We start from the raw sequence: 18,311 nt of genomic DNA, 5'->3' as shown, positions 1-18,311 counted from the left end.
AACCATGGGATAAAATAAGTCACAAAAAAACAGTTCACAACCAGCTAGTTCTGAAGTGAAGGTCCTGGTGGGACTTACAAAAAGGCATGTGGTGAAAATTAAGAACTTTGCAAATAAGTTCTTTAATTAAAAAAAGCACACTGAAGCACAGAACAAGTATTGAGATAAGGCCTCTCTTGAGAGAAAAAAAGTGTTCAGTGCTGAGTGCTGATACAAGGTCAGTTTCTGAATGATATTACAAGCTCACAAAAGCTCAATAGTTCATAACTCTTCTATATTAGATCTGAGGGTGAAATGGGGTGAGTTAAATGTCTCACAGTTCACTGATGTAATTCTCATGCACTGAAGTCAGTTCTTGGCAGTGGGACTGTGAGCGTACGTGTGCTTGTTCTCTTTTACCTTTGGCCTTTACCGTAACCTCTCCGCACTTTTAACCTTCAAAGCCGTGGCTCCCGCTTCATTTCTGCAGGCAGTTCAGTTTGTCCCTGAACTGAGTCAGTATCACAGCAACCAGACCTGCTGCCACGCCAACACCTGCCACAACGATGCCAATCATAGTGCCCACCGACTCTTCAATCACACCTGAGCAGGGATTTGATGAAAAAAGGTATAATCTCACTGTAATCAATCATTGTCTCAGATGAATGACTGTAATTGGCTCCCTAAAAACAGTACTAAATATGTCCACTATGTATTTTGTATGTAGTGTATGTCATGTATTTTCTGTTCTCGTTTTAATTGTTAAAGTTTTAGCAATTTTGTTGTGAGTTTTTGCCTTTTTTTTATTTTAAAAAGTATGCATAATTTTCATTAATTTTTAATGAATCAGTTTTAGTTAGTTTAATACATCAAGTTAAACTACATGAAAATGCTGGCAACCAGCTGGGAAAAAAGTTTACGTTTCTTTCAGTTAATGTTTATTTTATTCAAGTAACAATGTTTTTTTTTAATGGTTTCAATATCATTTTAGTTAACTTTAATAGCCCTGATTTGAATTGCACTAAGGGAATCATAAAAGGGATGGTTCACCCAAAAATGAAAATTTGCTGTTAATTTACTCACCTTCAAGCTATCCAAGATGTAGGTGTCTTTTTTTCTTCAGTAGAAATGTAAAGACACATTTTAGCTGAAACCGTGGTCCTGGTGATTCTTATAATGCAAGTTACTGGGTGCTGTTACTACATTTTGTTTTGCCTGTATATGTTTTTTGACTCTCAAATTGATGGTAGCGGTTGACTTGCATTACACGAATCACCAAGAACCACAGTTTCAGCTAAAAATCTTTACTGTGAATCTTTACATCTTTACTGTTCTACTCATGAAAAAACACCTACATCTTGGATGGCCTGAGGGTGAGTAAATTAACAGCAAATTTTCATTTTTGAGTGAACCATCCCTTTAAGGTCTTCCTTGAGTTTTACAGGCCATAGATTCATTAAAAGATAAAAAATAAAAAAATGAATATATAAAATTAAATTATGTATCTGAATATTGGCTTGCACACTAATATCCATGCAATCCTAATTCTCTCTCACCCAGCTCTTTGCGGATGCTGAGTTTGGTCCCACCTCCATGAAGAATAGTTGAGTTTGTTGATATGAAGGCACACAAATACAATCCTTGATCTTCCACTGAAATGTTCCTTAGTGTCATAGATAGATCTCCCAAAGGCAGATCACCAGACAAAAACACACGACCAGCAAACACATCCTCCACCGTCTCATTTCCATGTAGAACATTCCTCCTTTCCTCCAAACTCTGCACGTACCAGCTCACCTTCTCCACAGCCAGTATTTCATCCACACCACTTTTTAAAAAACAGGGTAACATCACATTCTCCCCTTCCACAGCTTTTGCCTTTGGAGGCTGTTGTAAATATGACCCCCCCTGTGGTCCTGGAGGATTGGCAGCAGGCAGAGCAGGTAAAGCATCTGTTGTGGACGTGATGAGGATGGTCAGGGGAGTCTGAGTGGGATTGGTGATAATGGACGCATTTACAAGTAGACAAAAAGAAAGAAGCCCACCTGTCAATAAAACATTATTATTTGCCAGTGCAATGATTATTCATTTAATGCATATCATATGTATAGTATATGTGAAAGAGTAGGCCTCATGAAAATGCACTTAATCTCTGTCACTTGGACGAAACTCAATAACATCACATAAAAAAGATACATGTTTATTTGGCATGTGTAAAGCAGAATAGTAACCAGTCAAGAACATTTGATCCAATCAAGGAAAATTCACACATATACACTCTGATGCTATAAATACAGTGGCTTACATAGCAGTGTTATGGTCACACTGATTCCCTTTACTAAAATTAGAGACTTAAAAGTCACAAGGATTAAAATATCAAAAGTCCCATGTGGAGAGTAAATCCCCCAACCTTTACTTTATTCGGTCAGCACAAGTCTAGTAGTCAGTTCAGAATGAATTCCTTCGATTTTTTGAATAAAGACTGAATTACCAATAAACAGACTTGACATGAGTCGCATCACGTAACTCAGTGAATTAAAAAATGTTAAACTGATATGACTAAATATTGTAAGCGTAACATTAATGCTGAAGCTAATGCAGCAGTAACCCTCTTTGCCTCGGTACAGTATAACATCTCTCTCTCTCTCTCATACTTCATGTCTTATCATTAATGTCTCAGAAAGTGCTGCTTCCATAAACACATGGAATTAAAATTACATTTACTGTGAAACAGTAAATGTTGATTTAATGGCTAAATAACATTTCAAAGGTTCTAGTTAATAGATGCAGACTTTACAAATGAGTTAAAAATGAGTGCATACTGCTTTTTAATAGGTGAAGATGCAGTCTGTTTAGTGTAAAAGATTTATGACCGTAAACTACTAGGTTAATCCAGGCTGACGTGAGAGCAAGACATTTACACACGTTTATGAGGTTAGCTGCTGAAATTAGGCATGTAATGTGCTTTTTGTGGATATGATTATTTGTGGAGGGAGGGAAAATATAAAGTCTGCTCTTTTGAGTTTTCTTGTTAATGTGTCAAGGTAAGTTAGTAGAACACAGAGAAATGAGAATGCCATAATGCTGAGGGAAATATATATAGTCTTACCTGTGAGGGCAGAGAGGAAAAGGTGACTAAGTAAGGTTCTAGAAGTTAAGAGACTGAGGAAAGCCATATCTGTCTCAGAGAAATGTCACACACTGACACAGAGCTGACAGAGCTATACTTTATCTCCCCCTCCAACACCACCACACACACACACACACACACACTTTGGTCCCTTTCCACCCACACACTTAGTGTTACCTAGCCTGCCTACCTATACCTACCTACCAGTGGTGTGCGGTGGTGTTTTAAAATAAGGTGCAAAATACTCATTCATTTTTATATACATATCAAATGTAAATTTGTGTCTGCAGTTACACTTAATTTTCCTGTTTAAATAAACATTGCATAAAAAGAGAGACCAAATACAATTCTATTTTGTATCTTTGCACTATGTAACATTTAATTTAATAAACACAAGTATAAATCTCATCAAGTTAGTGTTTTTACGCATTTTTACATTTTATCCAAAATAATAACTAAAGGCAGTAACAATTTAAACAAAATTGTCTGAGGGGTCTGTTAAAAGTCAATGGGCACAGAGGCACTGTTAGGCAACTTCACACCTGCGGGTGTCGCTGATGGACAGTGTTACTTTACAAAAACAAGGCGTGTACACTTTTTAATGTCACATTTTGTAATATTTGCGTTGTTTTATTCTTGTAATATAGATTCTCTTCTCAACATATGCTATCTATCTATCTATCTATCTATCTATCTATCTATCTATCTATCTATCTATCTATCTATCTATCTATCTATCTATCTATCTATCTATCTGCCTCTGTCTGTCTATTTCTGTATTCTGTCGTTGTACACAAATATGGCAAAGTGTTAAATATTACACTCCGTTATGTGCCGTAACAAAATTGAGTAGCTTGTCATTGAGTCTATATAGGCTACAGTATGTGAGCCCTCCAGAGTCTGCAAAGTATCTACAGATTCTATTACCGGGAGATCAGGCATGATGACAAATGGATGTGGTCTGTTGTGTTGAGATGTGCAGTATATGTGGCTATCCAGCCTGAAACTTAACTCTCCCTCACTCCACTGCGAAAGAAATGAGGAGATTAGAGAGTGGAATATTTGAAATGGAAGGTTTATGCACTTAGCAACACTAGAAAATAATGACGTCACCCATTCGAAAATTTGAAATGTGGGAAAGGCCAACGAGAAAAGCTCTCTTGGAACCAAAGCTACAGTGGAGCACTTGAAATGACAACTTTGCAGTTTGCAAAATGCAATTAAGATGATAGTGGAACTGTGCCTCAATAAAAATGATGCCTATGCTCTTTTGCAATAAATTCAAAACTCTCTGCAGGATGCGGTGCTGCTGACCTCTGCACCAGGGCAGAATCCAGGATGTTGGGATGACTTTGGAGTGGCTCCCACGGTCAGTAAACGTCTCTCTGGAAATTTCGAGTCTGAGTATTCAATAGCGCCATCCAGCGTTCAGATATTTCTTAATATTCGCTGTCAGCCATCAACAACACTGATGACCTCTGTTACTTTCTCTCTGTTGTTTCACACACACGCATCTGGCTTTTCAGTTATCGACTGTAGTAGAAATTACCTCGAAGGACTTCACAATGTTGTAGTGTTCGATGCTGCTAGGACGAATTTGTATATTATAACAAACTACTTTCTCTTAGCGGAATCTTTCAGATAACAAAGGTAAATTTATATTTATTTAGCCTATGGTGAGTAGCTTAGCTGTGCAGGTACTGTAAATAAAAGCCCTGTCCATCTCTATGTTGCTGTCATACATCCATCATCTCAGAGAATGGCAGGCAATTAAAACAGTCCTTTATATGTATTCCTCAAGCTGCATTTTAAGGTAGGTTATGTTTGTTGAGTGCATGCTGAAATGTGTGCATGCCCTTTTACTGAATTTGAATGCATATGGCTCATGCTGTTTTAATGTGCAGGATATAATTATAAAGACATTTGTTTTACAGTTTATCATTACAAGGGTCACGTCACGCCCTGCTCTTTCTGTCTGTCTGAGCCTCTTTCAAATTGTTCAGCTTGTTCATGATTTCATTACAGAGTGTGTGTAAAGCAAACAGCAGTCACTGCAAAAATAGGCACACACAATTTATCTCGCGTGCTCCATCAGAGATAAAATGCATAACGTTGATGGATAAACTGAGTTTCCGGATCATTATGTCATCTCAGTCAGACAGAGAAAGTCGGGCTCCACCCATATATGCATTAGACAGACAGACTGCATTAGACCAAGTGCATTAATCCTAAAGGTCGGCTGCAGTATGTGAGTGTGAGCGCTAATCATACACTGGCTTTTAACACACTCACTCCTCCAGTTAGTTCCGGTTCACTTTTAGTCTTTGCCAGAGAGAAGCTCAATATCAACTGCATTACTGTAAGGCATTACAGTAAGAGCTGCACTATCATGACAGAGCCTAGATAAGACTCCAGCGCCAGTGTGCTGCAAGATATTTTTACACACTAATGTTTGTTAAGTTGATTATGGGTGTCTTTAAAGGGATAGTTCAGCCAAAAATGAAATTCATTCACCTCATGTTGTTACAAACCTGAATAGCTTTTTCCCTTTCTCTCTTCTGTAAAACACAAAAGGAGAAATTCAAAAATGCAAAAGCACCATAAAAGCGGTCCATATGATGATTCTTTTTACATCACGTTTTTTTAAGACATAACTTAGTTTGTGTGAGGAACAGATACAATTTAAGACAGTGATAATCTTTCCCCTCCAGTGAGCTGTCACTGATTCATAAAGCTTATTTGTGAACAAATTATTAAGACTGGTTTCTTGAACCAGATCAAGGGATTCATTGAAAACATATGACTTAAATGTCCCAAAGAGAGAATGATGTCATCACAAGTGAATGATGACTTAAATTTAAGTTTGTTTCTCACATAAAGCTATGGTATCAGAAGACTTTAAGGCCCTGTTTACACCTGGTATTAAAATGTGTTTTGGTCGATCCAATCACAAGTGGACGACAGAGGTAGTCGAAAACGCATTTGACCGGATTGCTTTCGTAATGTAAACGCTCATTTGGTCGAATGTGTTCGAACCTGGTTCGAACAGCCACAAAAGGCCGCCTACTAAACATTATGGGAAGTGCGCTATCCAGATGGGATTTAAACTTTGTCGGCTGAAGAGCCAAGTTTGGTTTGAAGACAAAAAAAAAACATACCAAGCACAATGTTCTCTCACTATTCCTGATTTCTAACACGCTCTCACAGTGTTCGGCGTGGTCTTGCGGCTGTCATAGCAGAAACGAAAGCTGATGCTCTCAGTATGTTTCTCTCTTTTCTGCAGTCGTGCTTATATGTAAATTGCGTGAGATTATTTTGTCCATTAGATTAAAAGATCTAAAAAGTTCATACATTGGCCTGCCCATAGACCCTCCCCTTAAAGAAATCAGGGCAGAAGTGGTTGAAAGTGGACGAAAGAGACAGATTAAAATACCAGGTGTAAACGGGAATGTGTCTCCCTCGCTACATGGGATCTGATCGACCAAAACGCATCTTGATCGCATCTTGATAGATGTAAACAGAGGCTAAATATAACATAGCCTCATTACTTTTATGATCATTTGATGGTGATTTTATATCCATTTTGAAGCTTAAAAGCACCTTTTAATTGCATAGAAAGGAGCATGGGAAATGGGCAAATTCCCTTTGCATGTGTGTGGTAGCTTTTTTCTGCTTAGCACTGTTTTATTGTATAACCAAACATGGTCTGTGATTAATTGTATTCTCAGATGAAATACTCACAGGCACAAACATAAGCACACCTGAGGTCCTGCGTAGCAACTGGGGGAATGGAGCCCAAATCAGCAGTTTATAAAGACCAGTTAGAAGGGATAAATTCCTCATATTTTGCTTGTGTAATCTGTTTACTTTGTTTTCCCTCAAACGATGAGGTCATAGCAGAAGAACACCTGTGGCATTTCAAAGACTGTGTTATCAGCAAACTGCTGCTGTTAAAGCCTCTTTTACCCAACTGTTAAAAATCCCAATTAGTCACTCTCCTGTCACTCATATTGGGAGACACCCCCACTTTCTGGAACTTTCTTCACCTGAGGATAATTACCAATCAACCTCACTAGTGTGCCTCTCCTTGTGCTGACTGTTTGCTCCTCTGCTTGCTGCGTCTATGACTTTGTAAGTTTATTTAAACCTTTTGTATTGATATTAATTTGATAACTGTTGATTTGGTTAATTTGGTTAATTATGGTTATGTGAACGTATAATTATTATTATAATGATTTGTATCAGTAAAGTTAACTTTGTTTGATTGTAGACACCAGCAATATTCAGCAATTGTAAAGCCACATTAAGGAAATGGGATAATGAAGACCGAAAGCAAATGGCAATAAATCAATTGAGAAGTAACTTCTGGACTCATTCCTGTGTTCTAATCGACACACCATTCTGGTAGCACTCTATTGAACACAACTATTGAACACTAACAATGCCCTGTAGACTCTTGTATGTGTTTTTATTGTAGGCTAATCATGACTGGTGTTTATGCCATTTTGAGATGTAAATGATTTGAGAGTTCCGCACATGCCTCTTATTTGGGGAAAACTGTCCTTTAGTCTTTTTTCTGTAGGACTTGTGTTGTTTTTATTAATCAAGTATTTAATCCACTTTTGTGTTTGTGAAACTAGTTCCACTGTCATTTTGCCTTTGACAGGTGTCTAGCCATACGGTAGGCAACCCATGCACTGGGTTTATGAGGGAACATTGTGTCCTCTTGTTGGTTCAGGTCACCGCTTGCAAGAAACCTGATCTCAGAGGGCGTGGTCACATCAAACGGTTTCACATATCCAAACTATCGCACAAGGAGGTCGCATATCATTTCCACTGTGACTATAATTTGACCCTGACCTCCGAATATGGTTGTTAAAGATTGATGTGTCAACTGCTGAGTACCCATACAACCAAGTTTGGGGTGAAGGAAGATAGAGAGTTATGAGCACTGTAAGCGATCTGATGACATGTATACTATTTAGAAGGACAGTATTGGTCAAGACTCTGCTGTTACAAAGTATTTTGTTTCTTGATGGGATTGGAGACTCCAGCAGGAGCTGCAGCAGCTTCACCTCCACAAGAGACCACTGGCTCTCACATCATGTAGCACCTGCTGACCACCGGAAGGAAAATTTTAATGGCTGACTTGCAAGAATCGCGCCGGATGAGCAGTAGCACACCTGGTCTATGGGCATTTCGAATTCTGCTTAAGAAAAGCTAAATGGAGATGATGATGTTTCTAGAAAGTGTCATGCCCAGAGGTGGTGAGCAGAGGTGTCATGCCCATATTACTTGCTTTATGTAAAAATGTATATTTAGTGGGGATTTGAACTCAGTAATCTCACACTATAAATAAAACACAATACCGCCGGACTAAAACGTTATACATGAAAACACTATAGGTCCTATTTTTTTAATAACACATTTAAATTATTTTCTATTATAGCCTAATTATTTTTTATTTTCAAGAGTTGTATTGTCAGTGCTTCTTTTTTATACAATTTATGTACAATTTAGACCCATAACAGACCCATAAATAAAGTAAGAACACAAAACGTTAAGTGAAGGGTCAAAAGGGAAAGGTCATGACTGCTTCCAATTTGACGAGCAGCACACAGATTGTAAACCTTTTTAAAATAGCAATTGTCATAAAACTAAAAATGTACTTTTTTGTTTGCGTACAATGACCTATATCAAAATCTGCCAATAACTAAAAATGTTTTTGTAGCATATTTGTTCACAAACACGGGTTCAAATTGACGGGCAGACAATAGAGGTGAGCGGTAACAGTTGCTAGTTGTAACACACTTGTTTTAAATACTTCCACACATGCCAGCATGACGAAACTTAGTGTATTTACTAGTTGCCATATCAATAGAGAAAACAATGCACCAAAATTCTGAAATCTTTGGAAGATATTACTGAACATTACTTTAACCATAGCAAAAGTAAATTTATTAAGTTATTTTTTCATCTGTTTTTTTGTGTTTATTTAAAATTAGACAAATCTAATATTATTTTAATCTTATAGGCTATATGTTATTTAACAGTTGAGATAGTCCTTTAATGCTTATCTAACCAGCAGAACACACTGACCAGGTTTAAATCCCAGTTGCGCAGGGCATGTTGTAACACTGCATTACTATTAGGTAACTATTCTATTCTATATACTTTTATGAATTCTATTGAGAAAACATGAGAAAAATGTGAATAAAGACTGAGGGTCAACGATCAATGTTTAGAAATGATTAACTATTTTGAACTATGCTGTATAGCTGTGATTTGGTTTGTTGTCAAACTCAAAAATTTGTTTATTTTTAATTATTAAAAAAATGCCATTATTTTATATGAAAAAGTTAATAATTGTATTTTATTGATAAAATATTTTAGTTTGTCTTGTAGCCTATATATATTTTTTTTGATTAGATCAGATTATCTGTCATATCATGTTAAAATGTACCCCACCTATTGGGCATGTTGTCACATTTCACTTCCATTCTTTCGGGGTATATCCAGGAAAAAGTATACACTGTATTAATGAAACAAAACCACATAATTGTACTAAACGTGTGAAAATAAAGAGGGGAAAAATAGATACTCTGAACCCTAAGTAGGTTTACATAAACTGAGAAAGTAAAAGAGCGTTAGGTTGTGCCCCGCTCTCTCCGAGGTGAGTTCAAATTTGAGGTCACAAGTAGCCTACTCTGAGACCCGATGTCCGGCCCGCCGGTTATGCACGGTAGCGCGCCGGTAACTTTCCGCGTTGATTTACGTTTTCGCTGTCACGGTAACACCTGCCAACTTCCTTTTTCAACGCCGGCACCCAACCCTATCGGTAACAACGCTCGTAAACATGTTCCTCTCACACGCCTGCTCTCAGAACATTTGAGAGACCGGAACGGGAGCGCGCAGAGCTATCTATCATGCCTTCCTTACAGTTCTGAGAATCTTCACGAGCTGCACCTCATAGTCTGATACAAGGACGCGCCTTTCTGTTTATTGCATGTATTTTAAGGAACAAACGAATGAGATGTACCGCTTAAAAATATAGATTTTGCTAACATTTATATAGGCTAATTGTTATATGAAACGAAGACGCGCCTGGACTTCCACCTGCTTTCTCTGACGGGAAATAGTCTATTCGTTTGAGCGAGAGAGAAAAAATCGGATCACGGGGAAAACTTCATTTGGATTTCTATGGATGACATCTTGACATCTCAGGCTAAACTATATGACCTGTTCTTTTTCCAAACTACTACAAGTGCAACTGAAGATCAGGAAAGACTCACCACAAATAGATGTATAAACTGAAGAACTTCGTGTGGGATGCCTTTCCATCTGTGTTGAGGCTGTTTAACCATAGGTAAAAAAAAAAAAAATTATGCTAAGATCATTTTCATATAGGTTTCAAAAATGAAATTATTGTTGATATGTATTTTATGTGGTCTTTAGAAATGTAATCGTTCTATTTAGGGTTAATTTTGAATCACAATCAAGGGCAAAGCTTGTTTTACTCCAGGGATCAAATGTAATTTAAAACATGTCAAACACATGCTGCTCAATTAATTTCTCTATTCCACAACTTATGATGGAGAACGGCCTCTCAGGGAAAAGTTTTTTGATGGCCCAATTATATGATCCACATGAGACATCAGATGGCCTTGATTCAAGTTACAAAGCGCAGATTTAGATATTAATAATATTTTCTGCATTGATACAATACATAATTATAGACCAGTGCTTGTTATTGTGTGCGTCCATCTGTATGTCTGTGCCAGTGTCAGCTCCCAGTTGAGAAAGACATGGGTTGGGCCAGATGTCATTGTTAGAAATCTGACTATGTGCTGTTCCTCTGTGACTTGAAACTAGTTAGTGAGTTTAGGAGTGTGTAAATTACCTATTAAAATGATTCACCTCCCTTGAACGTTTTTGTTTTTAATTTATTGTATTTTCTCATATAGCCTATATATTTATGCCAGTGATCATGACAAAACCCCCTAGGCCTATATTGTCAAAGAAAAAAAAAACATACATTTAGCTAAATTCCTTTTAAAAAAAGTTTGAGTATTAATTCAATTGCTTTAATAGACCAGAATGACCCTTTCTTACCCAAATCACAGATGTATGTATTAGATTAGATTTAGGAACCCATGCACCTGGTGAAGTTCATTATTAAATAGCCTAATAAAAAAAGGGTGAAATTAGAAACTTGTGCAAAAATGGCACAAAATGCCATACATTTGTTATTTGCGCATTGTGGATGGTCTGATAACCATCAAGATCAACAAGAAAATATATTTTTTTATAAAGTGATATAAGGTGAGCACTGACAACGCTATTGACAAGGACTGATTTTGTTTTTTCTTTCCAGCCGGTGCAACACATGCTTTTTACACAAAGCTTCTGATGTAAAAAGCAGCAGATGACCAGCAAGTAAGCTGAACAAGAAATCTACCTGCATCCGTTATGTCAGCTAACAGCTAAAACTACCAACAGCCCTGGATCAATCCTGTCCAAACGTGAATGAACCCGTTCCTCTTATTTGACTAAATGTGATCCAACCGAATCCTAAAGAAAGCTTGATCTCACAGTGGAAGCAGATTGTCTCTGACATAAAGAGATGAAACGAGAACGTTTTAAGCCCCCGCATCCAGATGACCCTCTGTGCTGCTGTGGAGACATCGACCAGCAAAGAGAGTACTGCTGCTGTGACTGTGAAGAACTTGATGATGCCTGTGAAAGGTCAGAGGTCAACCATTTAACCATTCATGGCAGGGAGGGGAAGTTAGTCATTGCATTTGTTCATATGAGCTTTCTAAAGAGTAGTTCACACAGAAATTATTCTAGGAATTAATTTTGTCCTCGTTTACTCACCTTCAGTTTTTAACAAAAGCTTTTTTGATCTGTGGAACAGACAAGGAGATCATTTGCGGCTTATATTTTCCATGCAACAAAAGACTGTGAAGGTGTGTAAATGATGACAAACCTTTAATTTATGGGTGAATCCATTTTATTTGTTTAGCTCTTTTCATTGAAAACATCTTTATTTCCTCTGTCATCCCTTCTCATTAGGTTACTCAGAGGAGAGCCAGACAAGCCAGACATCTTCTCTCGTTTCATCTCTCATATGGCTGATTGTTTGGGTTTGCCATGTTGTGCCATAGGACCCCTTCGATTGGAGCTCTCTGTTTTACCTCCCATGGTATTAATTCCTGGCCTGTTGCGAGTAGCGGCAATTAATTGTATCTTGGGAGTTGTAGTCTTAACTGCCCTACCAGGACTGGTGCTTTGGTATTACTATGTGACTCACAAAAGGAAAAGACGCACATTGTTTTTCCTTAGTTTGGCACTTTTCTCCCTTGCCTATATGTACTACCTTTTCCTTACCGAGATCGTTCCCAGAGGAGACGTAAGTAATCTGCAGCTGGTTACCGCGACGACAGGCATGATGTTGACGCTTATCTCCCTTGTGCGCACCAAACAGGGACCAGGCCTTGTCAAATCCCAATCATTAGCTCTGGGAATCAACAGTAGCTCTACAACCAATCAGAGCACAAACTTACCCAGAAACTCTACCACCTGCAATGGAATCAGCCAGTCAACGGGGGAGAAGGAAGGAAAGAAGAAGTTATGCCCTGTGTGCCGACTGGTGCGCCCACCAAGAGCTGGGCACTGCAGGATCTGTGGGGCTTGTGTCCTACGAATGGACCACCACTGTGTTTGGTGGGTTTCTCATTCCTTCTTCTGTGAAAATTGAGTATGAACACTTTATTCTCAATGTGAAGTGAATTATTATTATGAACTATTTAAATATTCTGAAAACTAGAGAAAAAGGGTGTGCACTGGGGCCATTTTCTATATGCAGTGTTAGGGTAACGCATTTAGTCACGTAATCAGATTACTTTTTTCAAGTAACTAGTAAAGTAACGCATTACTTTTAAATTTACAACAAAATATCTCAGTTACTTTCAAATAAGTAACGCAAGTTACTTTGATTTTCCATTTATTGACTGACAGCTCTTCTGTCCCCACTGTGAGAGAAATCGTGAGTAAGTGCAGAGGCTTTGTGTGCGCTGTGTAAGCATGAGGTTATTGTAGAGCATCTCACTTGCACAAAAACAGATTCAGTATTACTCAAAATGAATAAAAACAGTGAAATGCAATACCAGAATATTATGCAAGCCTGCAATAATTAAATATATTAAATTACACAAATATACTTTATTTATTTAATCTCACTTTATTAACCAATTAGCCAGTGTTTGTTGATCCACTTCAACCATCCTAATAAGCAAAAATGACTTTAGATATTGCTGGACTAAGCGTGTTGAATTTTCTTCTCCATCCATTTCTTCTTCAATCCAGAATGGCAACACAGCTGAAAGTTTTTTTTTTTTTTAAAAACTGCGCCCTCTACTGTACGGTTGTGAATGTGCATTTCCTTCAACTTGAAGCTTATTCATTTCACTTTTGGCGTGAAAGTGCCTTTACATTTGCCAAAAATAGCACTTTTTTTGTTGTTATTAAAAACACAAACAAGCAAGCCCAGTCCAAGTGAGAAAAAGTAAAGCAAAAGTAATGAAACACATTACTTTCCATAAAAAGTAACTAAGTAACGCTATTAGTTAATTAATTAATTTTTTTTTTTTAGGAAGAAACGCAATATTGTGATGCATTACTTTTAAAATGAACTTTCCTCAACACTGTTTATATGTGTATGTGTCTTTCAATGACAAAATTATCTGTATCCACACTTCCATTCAAAAGTTCTGAAGTTCTCAAAAGTACTCATAGGCTGCATTTATTCGGTCAAAAATACAGTAAAGCAGTAATATTGTAAAATATTGTTACAATTAATATAACTGTTTTCCATTTTAAATCTTTTTTAAAATGAAATTTATTCCTGTGATGGCAAAGCTTAATTTTCTGCATCATTACTGCATCGTCTTCAGTGTCACATGGTCCTTCAGAAATCATTCTAATATGCTGATTTGGTGCTCAAAAAACATTTCCTTTTATCAATGTTAAAACAGTTGCGCTGCTTAATTTTTGTAGATAGTATTTTTAAATGATTATCATATTTAATTATTTATTATTCATTTGTTTTAATTAAAAACCCAACATAAATAAAAGTCCTGATGTATGCACAATAAAAGGAGAGTAATGTGGCCATTCATGATGTTCACATCTTGGTGTCAGAAACTCACTATTGCATTATACTTGTTGGATAATCAATCAAAAGAATATGTTTTATATCAAATATTAATTTGTCATGTCATTATTTTGGCTTCATGCACAGTATAGAAATAGTTGGACATTTCCTAAATGAATTGTAGGCCATTCCCTTAGTATTATCATGCCAGTTTCTTTTATTCTTTTTCTGATCTTTTCACAATTGTACGCATGTTTACACTACCCCATCACACACACATATGTTCAAGCTGATTCCCAAAAGACGTCACTGGAGCAGGGCAGGCTGGAGAGACATGTGCAAAGGCCACAGGAACGCAGCTTTCAGCACAGTAAAGGGAGATCTCGCCAGGCCAATCTGTCTCTGTGATGCTTCAACACACACAGGCACAAATAAAAACAAGAACATGCCATAGACCAAAAGCCACATTTAAGAGAGAGAAAATAGTGTAACTGTTCTTGACTTGGTTTTTGGTATTAAAGGTGCTCTAAGCAATGTTGGGTGACATCACTTCTTGTTGACGTTCGAAGTATTGTCAAACAAAATGGAGGCTAGCTCGACCCTCCCTCCTCCTCATCCCGCCCCCTCCCCCTCCCCCTCCCCCTCCCCCTCCCCCTCCCTCTCCCCCTCCCTTCCGTGCTTTTCCAATGTAGATTTGGGACTTCCTTCTCCTTTTTCCCTCTTCTTTGCTATTTGTCGGCCATATCAAAATTCAAGAGAATATAACGCTGTCGTTGTCTAGGACATCTCTCCTCTAGCTAACTTCCCTCTTCATGCTTCTCTCTCCTCCACTCCCCACATCCCCCTTCATGTGCACGCGCACTAACCACCCCCACCCCCAAATCATTCTTGTCGGTTATTGGCTGGAACACTGTTTGTTATGTTTCGTGGCCAAGGCTGGGCCAGTTTGTTTGATAGTGAGGAGATGTTTGCTGTATGTGACAAAAAATGTTTCGGCCTAAAAAACCCGTGACATCTCTTAGAGCACCTTTAATATGTCTGTATGCGTGTTTACATGACTGCTTACATTTAGTGTCTTTGTGTGTGTGACTCTCCACGACAGGATAAACAGTTGTGTAGGCCAATCCAATCACAGGCAGTTCATTTTGACGCTTCTTCTCTTCCTATTGACATCCTTCTACGGGATCAATTTGGTGTTACGGAGTGTATGTCCTCGACAGAGTCTATTCACAGCCATGTTATACTGTCCCGGAGTCTACAACCAATACAGGTACACCATCCACTACTTTATTTTTTACATACAGTATACATGTGTTTAATGGAAATATGCACATACGCAGTGTTTTCAGCCTAATATAACACATTTGTGTGTGTTTGTGTGTGTAGCACAGCCCTGTGCTTTACATGTGTGTGGTACAGCGTTATTATAACAGGTGGTCTGCTCCACCTGTTCATCCTTCAGATTATCAATGTCAGTTACAACGTAACAGAACGCGAAGCTCAAATTGCTTTGCGCAACAAAACCGGCAGACGGCGCTTTTGTGGCCTGGTTGTGGAGACCGGTGTCTATTCACGAGGCTTCCTCCAGAACTGGATTCAGTTCCTCACAATGAACACGGATGAGAATGAATCCCCCTTCACATTCACAGACATGGTATGACACAAGGGACTACAGGCATGATCCTGGGTAGTATTTAAGCCTTAATGATGCGATATGTTGAACACAACTGTGTTTAGGCCTAAAAAGTTGGTTGACACATTTACCTTGTTTGCATCAGGCAGAACGGTACTTATTATGGACAGTGTGGAACTGGCAAGCAGGAACTTCTAGGCAGTCAGTTTAAATTGATGAAAACATATTTAATGCTTGTGTTTTTGGTATTTTTTGGGGTGGGGTTATTCCAGTCGTCATGTTCACTGATGAGCCAAAACATTATGACCAGTCATAGGTAAAGCGAATATTATTGATTATCTCCTAACAAGGCCATGTATTAAGGTTTGGGTTGATTAGATGGTAAGCAAACGTGTTGGATGCAGAAGATATGGGCGGGAATAAAGATCTGAGCGACTTTGATAAGGGTTAAATTGTTATGGCAAGGGCGACTTGGTCAGAGTATCTCTGAAATGGCAAGGATTGTGGGTCGCTCCTGGTCAGCAGTGGTGAATTTACCAACAGTGGTCCGAGAAGGGACAAAACACAAACCAGCGACAAGGTGTTGGCGCCCAAGGCTCATCGATGCACGAGGGCAACTTTGGCAAAAATTGTAATGAATGTTATGGGAGGAATGTGTCAACGCACAGTGCATCGCACTCTTCTACGTATGGGGCTGCGTAGCCGCAGACCAATCAGGGTGTCTATGATGACCCCTGTCCACCGGCTATGGGCAAGTGAGCGTCGGAACTGGACCTTAGAGCAGTGGAAGAAGGTCGCCTGGTCCAATGAGTCACACTTTCTTTTACATCATGTGGACGGCTGTGTACGTGTGCGCAGTTTACCTGGGGAAGTGATGGCACCAGGATGAACTGTGGGACAACGACAAGCCGATGGAGGGAGTGTGATGCTCTGGGAACTGTTCTGCTGGGAAACTCTGGGTCCAGCCATTCATGTGGACGTCAATTTGACAGATGCCACCTACCTAAACATTGTTGCAGACCAGGTACACCCCTTCATGACAATGGCATTTCCTGGTGGAAGCGGCCACTTTCAGCGGGATAATGCAACCTGCCACAATGCACAAAAATGTTCAGGACTGGTTTGAGGAACAGCCCCACTGTAAAAAATGGTTTAACATACTGTAGGCCTTAACACTTGACACACAAACCTTAAGAATGGTGACAATCAACAAATATAAAAAGATGAGCTCTTTACACAGCAAAAACAAATAACTAACAACAATGACAATATATATACATTTTATATACATATTACATTTCAGCAATATGAAGTTCTTTGTTCTTTGACTAGTTGAGACAACATTTGTGGGAATTCTGTTGGTCTGACATGGTTTTTAATATTACTTAGTATTTGAGACTCAAAAGGTTTCGTAAACTGGAAAATATGTAGCTGCTTTTTTTACAGTGCAGATCTCAATCCAATTGAACATCTGTGGGATGTGCTGGACCAATAAGTTGGATCCACAGCGGCCCCACCTCGCAACCTACAGGACTGCTAATGTCTTGGTGCCAGAAACCACAGGATGGCTACAGGGGTCTTGTAGAGTCCACGCCTCAGTGGGTCAGCGCTGTTTTGGCAGCACACGGAGGTCCAACGGCATTCTAGGCAGGTGGTCATAATGTTTTGGCTCATCGAGTATGGGCATATTCAATTAGGTTCAAAGTGTTACGCAACCACAGCAGCTATTTCATGAAATTAAACTGCCTGGTCACGAATCTTTGCCCATAAAGGCTGTAACTTTATAGCATTTAATCAAATTGTATGAATGCAACATACTTCAATGATCAAACATAAGTAGGTAACTTTGTCATAGTAGCAAATAAAGTACGTGTGTTTTAATGACAAGTGTAAGAAATATTAGTAGTATACGTTTTATCTGATAATCAAAGTCCAGAAAATAAATGTCACAACCTGAAATGTCCCTGCATTATTGCAATTAAGAAATGTTTTAGTGATTGTTAGATATTTATAGATAGTTATGACAGTGGTTGACACCATTATATGAGAACTGAACTGAGTTGGTTCACTGTTTTCTCCAGAGCTGCTGCATAGATAAATGAACTTAATTAATAACTAATGATTTTTACAATGGAAATTAATCAACACTGAACTTACTTAAACTAGACAATGACTTTCTTCTAGAGCTGCTTTACAGCCAAAACAATATTTACTGCATTATTTTCCTGTTATCTCTGTAAAGCTGCTTTGAAACAATCTGTATTGTAAAAAGCGCACAACTTGACTTTATAAATATTATATTTAAAATAGTTTACCCATGTTACTTTGTTCATCAATCACTCAACTTCGTGTTATTTCAAAGTTCTCTTGATATTTCATAGGATGGGGGTGTTCCATAGAGATTTTTGTGTAGA

General features: G+C 38.3%; 2 protein-coding genes and 1 long non-coding RNA gene across 5 annotated transcripts; 1 reads left to right on the top strand and 2 right to left on the bottom strand.

Annotated features, from left to right (window-relative positions):
• Window positions 1–449: 449 nt before the first annotated feature.
• Window positions 450–3,236, bottom strand: LOC307158475 (sodium channel regulatory subunit beta-3). The gene is made up of 3 exons (XM_079871059.1): window positions 3,089–3,236; window positions 1,536–2,024; window positions 450–582 (listed from the first exon to the last, which is right to left on the bottom strand). The coding sequence occupies exons 1-3, from the start codon at window positions 3,153–3,155 to the stop codon at window positions 458–460; spliced, it is 681 nt and encodes a 226-aa protein (XP_079727185.1). The 5' UTR covers window positions 3,156–3,236; the 3' UTR covers window positions 450–457.
• Window positions 3,237–4,068: 832 nt separating this feature from the next.
• LOC307158477 lies at window positions 4,069–6,914 on the bottom strand. The gene is made up of 3 exons (XR_013821234.1): window positions 6,851–6,914; window positions 5,641–5,667; window positions 4,069–4,135 (listed from the first exon to the last, which is right to left on the bottom strand). It is a non-coding gene; the product is annotated as an uncharacterized lncRNA (long non-coding RNA).
• Window positions 6,915–11,599: 4,685 nt separating this feature from the next.
• On the top strand, window positions 11,600–17,520 carry zdhhc23a (zDHHC palmitoyltransferase 23a). Of its 3 annotated transcripts, none has more exons than XM_079871049.1 (4): window positions 11,600–11,854; window positions 12,185–12,835; window positions 15,367–15,534; window positions 17,344–17,520. In XM_079871049.1, the coding sequence occupies exons 1-4, from the start codon at window positions 11,733–11,735 to the stop codon at window positions 17,390–17,392; spliced, it is 990 nt and encodes a 329-aa protein (XP_079727175.1). In that variant the 5' UTR covers window positions 11,600–11,732; the 3' UTR covers window positions 17,393–17,520. The 3 variants fall into 3 exon arrangements, with proteins under 3 accessions (XP_079727175.1, XP_079727173.1, XP_079727174.1); XM_079871047.1 differs by lacking the exon at window positions 17,344–17,520 and adding an exon at window positions 15,651–16,032; XM_079871048.1 differs by lacking the exons at window positions 11,600–11,854; window positions 17,344–17,520 and adding exons at window positions 12,025–12,078; window positions 15,651–16,032.
• The last annotated feature ends 791 nt before the right edge of the window (window positions 17,521–18,311 follow it).

This window comes from Squalius cephalus, assembly GCF_949319135.1.
Source record: "Squalius cephalus genome assembly, chromosome: 5".
Lineage (NCBI taxonomy): Eukaryota > Metazoa > Chordata > Actinopteri > Cypriniformes > Leuciscidae > Squalius > Squalius cephalus.
This window is presented reverse-complemented; position numbering and strand designations above follow the sequence as displayed.